We start from the raw sequence: 10,959 nt of genomic DNA, 5'->3' as shown, positions 1-10,959 counted from the left end.
AAGCTCCTGCCACCTCGATCACAGCCACTTTGTCCATTCCAGCCACAGAAACCACCCAGGGTGCTACCACACACCTGGTAACCACGCCCATGCCAACAACACCCCAAAGCGCTCCAGTCGTCAGCTCTTCAACCACCTCCACGACAGGGAGCAGAATCACATCTGCATTCCCGTCATCCCTCCCTACCTCTGCTATGGTGCAGACGGCCACAACTATACCTCCATCCTCTGTAAGTACTCCAGCCTCTACTGAGACTCCAGCCACCACCGAGTCCACATCCTCGAGTACCACTGGTCCGTTGACCCTCACCACCGACCTCAGCTCCACACTCGCTCTTTCCAGCACCTCACCCACCCCCACAAATATCATCCCATCTTCCCCTTCACCTGCCCCAACCACAGAGCCAGTCTCCACTTCGACCGCAAACACTAGCCCTATGTCCACCCCGATTACCGCCATCCCCGCTACACACCCAACTTCTGGCCCTTCAACTCCCACTAGTCCTCCCACCACGTCCACAACAGAAATCACCACTCCCACGCACACTGAAGCTCCTGCCACCTCGATCACAGCCACTTTGTCCATTCCAGCCACAGAAACCACCCAGGGTGCTACCACACACCTGGTAACCACGCCCATGCCAACAACATCCCAAAGCGCTCCAGTCGTCAGCTCTTCAACCACCTCCACGACAGGGAGCAGAATCACATCTGCATTCCCGTCATCCCTCCCTACCTCTGCTATGGTGCAGACGGCCACAACTATACCTCCATCCTCTGTAAGTACTCCAGCCTCTACTGAGACTCCAGCCACCACCGAGTCCACATCCTCGAGTACCACTGGTCCGTTGACCCTCACCACCGACCTCAGCTCCACACTCGCTCTTTCCAGCACCTCACCCACCCCCACAAATATCATCCCATCTTCCCCTTCACCTGCCCCAACCACAGAGCCAGTCTCCACTTCGACCGCAAACACTAGCCCTATGTCCACCCCGATTACCGCCATCCCCGCTACACACCCAACTTCTGGCCCTTCAACTCCCACTAGTCCTCCCACCACGTCCACAACAGAAATCACCACTCCCACGCACACTGAAGCTCCTGCCACCTCGATCACAGCCACTTTGTCCATTCCAGCCACAGAAACCACCCAGGGTGCTACCACACACCTGGTAACCACGCCCATGCCAACAACACCCCAAAGCGCTCCAGTCGTCAGCTCTTCAACCACCTCCACGACAGGGAGCAGAATCACATCTGCATTCCCGTCATCCCTCCCTACCTCTGCTATGGTGCAGACGGCCACAACTATACCTCCATCCTCTGTAAGTACTCCAGCCTCTACTGAGACTCCAGCCACCACCGAGTCCACATCCTCGAGTACCACTGGTCCGTTGACCCTCACCACCGACCTCAGCTCCACACTCGCTCTTTCCAGCACCTCACCCACCCCCACAAATATCATCCCATCTTCCCCTTCACCTGCCCCAACCACAGAGCCAGTCTCCACTTCGACCGCAAACACTAGCCCTATGTCCACCCCGATTACCGCCATCCCCGCTACACACCCAACTTCTGGCCCTTCAACTCCCACTAGTCCTCCCACCACGTCCACAACAGAAATCACCACTCCCACGCACACTGAAGCTCCTGCCACCTCGATCACAGCCACTTTGTCCATTCCAGCCACAGAAACCACCCAGGGTGCTACCACACACCTGGTAACCACGCCCATGCCAACAACACCCCAAAGCGCTCCAGTCGTCAGCTCTTCAACCACCTCCACGACAGGGAGCAGAATCACATCTGCATTCCCGTCATCCCTCCCTACCTCTGCTATGGTGCAGACGGCCACAACTATACCTCCATCCTCTGTAAGTACTCCAGCCTCTACTGAGACTCCAGCCACCACCGAGTCCACATCCTCGAGTACCACTGGTCCGTTGACCCTCACCACCGACCTCAGCTCCACACTCGCTCTTTCCAGCACCTCACCCACCCCCACAAATATCATCCCATCTTCCCCTTCACCTGCCCCAACCACAGAGCCAGTCTCCACTTCGACCGCAAACACTAGCCCTATGTCCACCCCGATTACCGCCATCCCCGCTACACACCCAACTTCTGGCCCTTCAACTCCCACTAGTCCTCCCACCACGTCCACAACAGAAATCACCACTCCCACGCACACTGAAGCTCCTGCCACCTCGATCACAGCCACTTTGTCCATTCCAGCCACAGAAACCACCCAGGGTGCTACCACACACCTGGTAACCACGCCCATGCCAACAACACCCCAAAGCGCTCCAGTCATCAGCTCTTCAACCACCTCCACGACAGGGAGCAGAATCACATCTGCATTCCCGTCATCCCTCCCTACCTCTGCTATGGTGCAGACGGCCACAACTATACCTCCATCCTCTGTAAGTACTCCAGCCTCTACTGAGACTCCAGCCACCACCGAGTCCACATCCTCGAGTACCACTGGTCCGTTGACCCTCACCACCGACCTCAGCTCCACACTCGCTCTTTCCAGCACCTCACCCACCCCCACAAATATCATCCCATCTTCCCCTTCACCTGCCCCAACCACAGAGCCAGTCTCCACTTCGACCGCAAACACTAGCCCTATGTCCACCCTGATTACCGCCATCCCCGCTACACACCCAACTTCTGGCCCTTCAACTCCCACTAGTCCTCCCACCACGTCCACAACAGAAATCACCACTCCCACGCACACTGAAGCTCCTGCCACCTCGATCACAGCCACTTTGTCCATTCCAGCCACAGAAACCACCCAGGGTGCTACCACACACCTGGTAACCACGCCCATGCCAACAACACCCCAAAGCGCTCCAGTCGTCAGCTCTTCAACCACCTCCACGACAGGGAGCAGAATCACATCTGCATTCCCGTCATCCCTCCCTACCTCTGCTATGGTGCAGACGGCCACAACTATACCTCCATCCTCTGTAAGTACTCCAGCCTCTACTGAGACTCCAGCCACCACCGAGTCCACATCCTCGAGTACCACTGGTCCGTTGACCCTCATCACCGACCTCAGCTCCACACTCGCTCTTTCCAGCACCTCACCCACCCCCACAAATATCATCCCATCTTCCCCTTCACCTGCCCCAACCACAGAGCCAGTCTCCACTTCGACCGCAAACACTAGCCCTATGTCCACCCTGATTACCGCCATCCCCGCTACACACCCAACTTCTGGCCCTTCAACTCCCACTAGTCCTCCCACCACGTCCACAACAGAAATCACCACTCCCACGCACACTGAAGCTCCTGCCACCTCGATCACAGCCACTTTGTCCATTCCAGCCACAGAAACCACCCAGGGTGCTACCACACACCTGGTAACCACGCCCATGCCAACAACACCCCAAAGCGCTCCAGTCGTCAGCTCTTCAACCACCTCCACGACAGGGAGCAGAATCACATCTGCATTCCCGTCATCCCTCCCTACCTCTGCTATGGTGCAGACGGCCACAACTATACCTCCATCCTCTGTAAGTACTCCAGCCTCTACTGAGACTCCAGCCACCACCGAGTCCACATCCTCGAGTACCACTGGTCTGTTGACCCTCACCACCGACCTCAGCTCCACACTCGCTCTTTCCAGCACCTCACCCACCCCCACAAATATCATCCCATCTTCCCCTTCACCTGCCCCAACCACAGAGCCAGTCTCCACTTCGACCGCAAACACTAGCCCTATGTCCACCCTGATTACCGCCATCCCCGCTACACACCCAACTTCTGGCCCTTCAACTCCCACTAGTCCTCCCACCACGTCCACAACAGAAATCACCACTCCCACGCACACTGAAGCTCCTGCCACCTCGATCACAGCCACTTTGTCCATTCCAGCCACAGAAACCACCCAGGGTGCTACCACACACCTGGTAACCACGCCCATGCCAACAACACCCCAAAGCGCTCCAGTCGTCAGCTCTTCAACCACCTCCACGACAGGGAGCAGAATCACATCTGCATTCCCGTCATCCCTCCCTACCTCTGCTATGGTGCAGACGGCCACAACTATACCTCCATCCTCTGTAAGTACTCCAGCCTCTACTGAGACTCCAGCCACCACCGAGTCCACATCCTCGAGTACCACTGGTCCGTTGACCCTCACCACCGACCTCAGCTCCACACTCGCTCTTTCCAGCACCTCACCCACCCCCACAAATATCATCCCATCTTCCCCTTCACCTGCCCCAACCACAGAGCCAGTCTCCACTTCGACCGCAAACACTAGCCCTATGTCCACCCTGATTACCGCCATCCCCGCTACACACCCAACTTCTGGCCCTTCAACTCCCACTAGTCCTCCCACCACGTCCACAACAGAAATCACCACTCCCACGCACACTGAAGCTCCTGCCACCTCGATCACAGCCACTTTGTCCATTCCAGCCACAGAAACCACCCAGGGTGCTACCACACACCTGGTAACCACGCCCATGCCAACAACACCCCAAAGCGCTCCAGTCGTCAGCTCTTCAACCACCTCCACGACAGGGAGCAGAATCACATCTGCATTCCCGTCATCCCTCCCTACCTCTGCTATGGTGCAGACGGCCACAACTATACCTCCATCCTCTGTAAGTACTCCAGCCTCTACTGAGACTCCAGCCACCACCGAGTCCACATCCTCGAGTACCACTGGTCCGTTGACCCTCACCACCGACCTCAGCTCCACACTCGCTCTTTCCAGCACCTCACCCACCCCCACAAATATCATCCCATCTTCCCCTTCACCTGCCCCAACCACAGAGCCAGTCTCCACTTCGAACGCAAACACTAGCCCTGTGTCCACCCTGATTACCGCCATCCCCGCTACTCACCCAACTTCCGGCCCTTCAACTCCCACTAGTCCTCCCACCACGTCCACAACAGAAATCACCACTCCCACGCACACTGAAGCTCCTACCACCTCGATCACAGCCACTTTGCCCATTTCAGCCACTACACCACGTATAGAAGTGAGTACAATTCCTGAAGTTACTTCTACGCCCACCATCCCATTATCAGTTTTTACCTCTACTACTGAGAAGGCCACCTCTCCCAGTTCCACCACCGTGACAACTGTGTTCCCTGCAAAAACGGACACTTCTACTTCCATTTTCAAAACTGACCCCACCAACATGACTGATGCACCTAGTTCTATCAGCACTGGAACCATCCCCATTAACACGGATTTCACGAGCACACAAAGACCCACCAGTGGCACCTGGATCAGCACCAACTTTGTAACTACCCCACGTGTGCCCGGCTCCACTAGCCTCCCAGTGACCATGAAACCAAGTAGCAGCTTTTCAACTGCCATGATGACTTCAAGCAAGCTGACACACCCCATCCCACCCATCACCAGCACTCCAGGGATACCGGCGGCTACCACCAAGACTCTCTCCACACTTACGTCACCCAGGACAACTTCGACCACGACTCAGATGACCACACAGTCTAGGCTGACCACCACCCCAGGTTGGATCTCCTGCCTCCTTGTGGCCTCTCCTCCCTCTCTTGCTATATTTCCATGACCAAGGTCAGTCCTGTCCTGAACTTCCTGTTTTCCTGTGCTACCCAGGCACTTGTGACAATGGTGGCACCTGGATGCAGAGCCACTGCTCCTGCCCCAGCACTTTCTCTGGCTCCCGCTGTGAGTTTGCTGTGGAACACATAGATATGGGTGAGTTGCTCTCTGCACTTTCTCTTGGGAGGTGCCACTGACTCTAATGGGCCCAGTCATTTTGCTGAATCCCTTCATCCTTGCTTTCTGCCTCATGCTCTTCCCTACCCCATACCATGCCTAATCTCCACCCTCACCTCCAGGAGGTCGCTGGGGCCACTTTCTTTCCTGGGACCTCCTCCCAGTCTGGGCTGCTTCGAGTTGTATTAGGTTCTAATTTCTGCTGTAACAAATTACCACAAACTTAGCAGATGAACATTTCAAATTTATTATCGTACAATTCTGTACATTAGAAGTCTGACATGAGTCTCGCAGGGCTAAAATCAAGGTGTTGGCAGGGCTGGGTTCTTTCTGGAGGCCCTAGGAGAGAATCCATCTCTTTGCCCTTTCCAGGTTCGCGAGTGGCCCACATTCCTTGTCTCAAGGCCCCCTCGCTCCATCTTCAATGACAGCAACTTTGCATCTCTGTGCCTTTTTTCCATACTCACATCTTCCTCTGACTGATTCTGACTTCTGCCTCCCTCTTCCACTGCTAAGGACCCTTGTGATAATACTCGGACCACCCAGATAGTCCACATTAATTTTCCCATAATAAAGTCAGCTGGTTAGTACCCTTAAATCCATCTACCACTTTGATTCCTCCATGCCATGTAGCATAAGATATTCCCAGGTTCTGGGGATTAGACATAGGCATCTTTGGGGGCCGTTATTCTGCTTCCCACTGGGGCAGACGTGGGAGAGACTACAGGCCTGACTGCTGGACATCCTGACTTCCAGTGTTTCTCACATCTCAGGACAACTCATTCCAGAATTCCTACCTCTCTCCCTCCTGCTGTTCAGTCAGTTCTCAGGGAACATGGAGAGGGGCCGCGGGAGCAGCCTCTGGGTCAGGGTGGTGGTGGTGACGTCAGACAGGGGTGGATGGTGAAGTGACCAGAGCAGGGAATGTTGTGTGCAGACAAAGTGGACACTGAAGTGGGCATGGAGGTTTCTGTCAACAAGGAGTTCTCCCCGGACCTCAATGACAACTCTTCTAAGGCCTACAGGGAGTTCACGGACACCTTCCGGGATCAGGTGAGGGGGAAGGGGAGGGAACTCAAAGGTCTGCCCCTGGAGTTGAGCTTGGGTCCCTGGGTACCCTCTGGTATGGATGTTCAGATGTGAGCCCAGGATCCTTGGCATTTCAGATGAAGAAGATTTACCAAAATGTGCAGGGGTTCAAGGAGGTGGTGATCCTTTCTCTGAGGTAGGAGACCCTTCTGGCACTGTGGAGACAGTGTCAAGTGGTGGGGGGGATGAACTAAGAAGTGCTGGAGAAGACATCCCTTGCTTTTGGAATCATCAGATGTCATAAAGAGAGGGATGGAGTGAGGATGCAAACGAAGCACTCTGTAGAGGATATTTTGCAATCATTTTCTGGAGTCATTTCTCTGTAGGAGGGATGTCACCCCTACTCTCAAAGCATGTTGGAAGGTGAATGATTCAGTGGGACAAACAGGGAGGTGGTGCGTGAGGGATGGTGCCTGGTATCTGGTCTATAGCTGGTCTCTCTCTAGTTGGCACCTGGTCTGCTGGATGGGTCAGCAAGAGGGAGGCAGAGAGCCCAGGAGGGCCTGGTTTGATTATGGCTTGAGGCAATGCCAAGAGAATGTCAATCATTCCTTGTCCCGCCTACTCAGGCTGACAAAGGCAGAGATGCTGGACATAATGTGTCTGGAATCCCAGCTCAGTGCTCACTTCCTGCCAACACCCGTATAGTTGTGGTTGGTCTGGAAGTGCCCTTCTACAGACCTATGATGGCCTGGGCCTGGGCACCTTTTAAGGCTCCCTGCCCCCTTGCCCCCCTCAGGAATGGCAGCATTGTTGTGGACTATGTGGTCCAGCTGGAGTTACCCTTCAGCCCCCAGCTGGAGAGCGAGTATGAGAAGGTGAAAGTGGCCCTGAAGGAGGAGCTCCAGAATGTCAGCCAGAATGAGACCGGCTGCCAGAAGGACCAGGGTGAACAGAAGCTGGGGGCCTTGGGCTGGAGGGAGGGGTCAGGGTCACAGCCACCATCCCAGCCTGCTCCAGCTCAGACAGGGTCCTTCTGGGGTCAGGTGCCAGCCCTGTGGTACCTCTGGCAGGTTGGGAGAAGAGACACAGGTCCCCAGCCAACTGGGTCAAGGATGGGGCTAAGGAGGGGCTCACCAGAACCTGGGTGCTGTGGAAGAGACAGTTCTGCTCAAGGTTTCCAGGGTGGCTGAGGACCCCTGACTATTCGGGGGACATGAGGGAGTCCAAAGGGGTCTTCCCTTGTTGCCCATTCACACCTCCTCCATACTGACAGAGCTCTCTCTGCCCCTCCCTGTGCCTCCCCCCAATTCCACCTGTGCCTGTGTGTCCCCTCCCCCCGCCCCCAGTCTTGTGTTTTAAGCCTGATTCCATCAAGGTGAACAACAACACCAGGACGGAGCTGTCCCCGGAAGGTGAGAGGTAGGGCAAAGGGCTAAGTGGCTCCAGGAGGCCATAACCCCTCCCACAAGGGACATCTGTCCACTGAAATTCCCTAGGGAGGACGGGGAGACCTTTTGGGGAGGCAAGTGACATGAACCTGGCAATGCTGCCTGCCTGGCCCTTGTTAGTAACTTCCACCTGAGGACCAGCAGAGAAGGTGAGGGACCTGCCCTTCCCTCATCTAATCCCAAGGTCCACCCCTCGACACCCCACCCTCGGAAATGTAGTCCTCCTCATCCATTTTCAGAGTCATTTCATAGCCTGGCCCCAGAGTAGAGTGGATGAAGTCTTTGCCTCTGCAATCCCCTTCCTATCCCACAGCCATCTGTCGCAACGCTGCTGCCGTGGGCTACGAGGATTTCTACTTCCCCTTGGTGAAGGGGAACAAGCTCCGCTGTGTCACCAAATGCGCGGCGGGCGTGGACGGCGCCCTCGACTGTCGTCAGGGCCAGTGCGTTCTGCAGAGGACAGGTCCTTCTTGCCGGTAAGGCCCCGCCCACAGCCAGCTGAGCCAATCACCCGACCCCGCTCAGCCGGCCCCGCCCCCTGGCCCCCGGGTCACCCACCTGCTAGTACATGCGTGGTCCAGGGGCACTAGCGGACCAGGCCCGGGAGGTGGTGAGGGCGTGTGACCTGTGACACGCTCCCCGCAGCTGCTTCTCCACGGACACGCACTGGTTCTCGGGCCCGCGCTGCGAGGTGGCCATCTCCTGGAAGGCGCTTGTCGGAGGCCTGGCGGGCACCGCGGCGCTGCTGCTGCTGCTGCTGGTGGTGGCGCTGAGCGTCTTCGTCGCGCGCTCGTGGAGGAGGGGCGGCCAAGGCGGAGACCTGTGAGTGCGCTGGAGGTGGAGGGCTGAGGGCCGCAAAGGGGTCCCGGACCGGGCGGCCCTGCCCTGACGATGCGGCGCCCGCCCGGCAGGTCCTGTGACGACAGGAAGTGGTTCGAGACCAGTGATGAGAACACCGTGGGGACTTTTTCTAACTCGGGCTTCGAGGATGACAGAACAAGTGAGTCCTATCTCCTGGGGAAGGGAGACAGGGGCTTCCCTGGGTACCATTTTGGCCTGGGCAGGACGGGAGGACCTCTCTTGCCCAAGACAGGCATATACCTCTTGTCCCAGAGTTTGCCTCGTGGCTTCCGCGCCCCCTTCTAAGGCCCAGGTCGTGCACAGGCCGTCCCCGCAGGGCAGGTGCAGGGGCACAGGAGCCCCCTTGGCCCTGCCTTCCTGACGTTTCCTTCCCTCCCCACCTCTTCCCTCTCCCTCCCCCTGTTCTCTTTTCTCTCTCTCTATTTAAAGATGAAAACTTCTATGTGGCCTTGGAGAACGTGGACACTAATATGACGGTGAGGGGGCAAGGGGGGGGTGATGGTAAGCAGCGCTCCCAGGTCCAGCTCCCGATGCCCCCCTTCTCAGGCCAGGGGCCGGGCAGGGACAAGGAGGCGGTGACCTCCTCGCCGGCCCCTGCGGGGTGGCTTCCTCTTCTCATTGCCTGTCTCACAAATTCTGTGGCAGTTGCACTTCCACAAACCTGAGGTGACCTTGACCTCACTGTGAGCCCCACACTGCCTTCTCCACGCTGCCCCGGACAGTGGAGGGAACCATCTGCACTACCTTTGAAGAGATGGCCGTGGACTCCTGAGGCTCAGTCTCCTGGTTTCCTTGGGCAGCATCAGACTTCCCCCTGACCCCTATCCTTCTCCCGACTTGTGTGAAACCCACCTGGAGACCCAGTTCAAATCCAGGCTCTTCCACTGTGGGACCTTGGGCAAGTCAGTCACTTCTCTGAACCTCGGTTTTATCACCTGTAAAATGAGTGTGGCCCACTCGTCCTGATACCTTGTGGGATTATTGTGAAAACCAGATGTGCTTGGTCAGACCTCTGTCCCGATGCACCTTCCTGTGTTGGCCCTCATGCTTATATGGCTTCTCTGAGATCCCCAATCCCCATATCCTTCCCCAGGGCTCAGGCCTCCATTTCTCCTTTCCCTGTGCTCATCCCTACTGGCGGGTCCTCACCGTGTACACGTAACCAGCCTGCAGCCTGCCCCATCCTCCTACCCTCTCCTTATATAACTCCCCGCTGCACCCCTTGCCCCCATCCCTTAAACTTTCTCCCCTCTGAACCCACTTCTTAAGTCACTCCTCCCCCACACCCCAGCGCCCAGCCCTGCATCTCCCCCAGTTTCCGTGCTTTCCCCTTCCCCATCCTTGTACCCTCAGCCCTAAATACCCCCCTGCCCCCCGCATCTCAATGCCCCAGTCCTAAATCCTCCCTCCTACTCATCCCCCATCCCTAGCTAGGTACAGATGCCCTCTGCATCTTAGGACCCCCAGGTCGTGCTCCCTCGGCCAGGTCCCCCATTCTGAGGCTCCATTATTCCTGTCACCCCCCAAGGCCCTGGATCCCGGTGGGTGGGAGTGGGAGGTAGGTTTCCCCAGGTCCCTGAGGATGAGAGGAAGTGGGGTCCTGAGGCGGGAAAGCTCCTCCAGCGCCTCCTCCTCATTCCCCTGACTCTCCCTCCCCTCCCTCAGTGCTTCCCCCGCCCCGTTCCTACCCCCTTCCCCGCCCCTTCCTCCCTTCCTCTCCCTGGTCTCACCCCCATCCCTGCAATAACCTCTGAAGACAGAAGCCCCCAGCCTCCTTTGCAGGAAGACCTCACTCACCTGGGGACAGGAAGTCTGCAAGTCTCCAGTTCTCCCAGCTGAACATAATATAGCATTTATTGTAAAAGAAACTGCTCTGTGTCTTTCTCT

The 10,959-nt window shown here is 56.8% G+C and overlaps 1 protein-coding gene across 1 annotated transcript; it reads left to right on the top strand.

The window, feature by feature from the left end:
• Positions 1 to 4,586: 4,586 nt before the first annotated feature.
• On the top strand, positions 4,587 to 10,891 carry MUC3A (mucin 3A, cell surface associated). The gene is made up of 11 exons (XM_068524796.1): positions 4,587 to 5,505; positions 5,609 to 5,710; positions 6,669 to 6,784; positions 6,898 to 6,956; positions 7,560 to 7,708; positions 8,110 to 8,175; positions 8,525 to 8,687; positions 8,857 to 9,033; positions 9,123 to 9,212; positions 9,497 to 9,548; positions 9,718 to 10,891. The coding sequence occupies exons 1-11, from the start codon at positions 4,587 to 4,589 to the stop codon at positions 9,757 to 9,759; spliced, it is 1,935 nt and encodes a 644-aa protein (XP_068380897.1). The 3' UTR covers positions 9,760 to 10,891.
• Positions 10,892 to 10,959: the final 68 nt, after the last annotated feature.

This window comes from Eschrichtius robustus, chromosome 16, assembly GCF_028021215.1.
Source record: "Eschrichtius robustus isolate mEscRob2 chromosome 16, mEscRob2.pri, whole genome shotgun sequence".
Lineage (NCBI taxonomy): Eukaryota > Metazoa > Chordata > Mammalia > Artiodactyla > Eschrichtiidae > Eschrichtius > Eschrichtius robustus.
The sequence above is the reverse complement of the archived record's forward strand: the minus strand, read 5'-3'. Positions and strand labels throughout refer to the sequence as shown.

Excerpts from the sequence above, each read along its gene's own strand:
- MUC3A (XM_068524796.1), top strand. The coding sequence starts at position 4,587 with ATGGTGCAGACGGCCACAACTATACCTCCATCCTCTGTAAGTACTCCA. Across the intron at positions 5,506-5,608 it reads TAGGCTGACCACCACCCCAG|GCACTTGTGACAATGGTGGC; the intron begins GTTGGATCTCCT and ends TGTGCTACCCAG. Across the intron at positions 8,176-8,524 it reads GACGGAGCTGTCCCCGGAAG|CCATCTGTCGCAACGCTGCT; the intron begins GTGAGAGGTAGG and ends CCTATCCCACAG.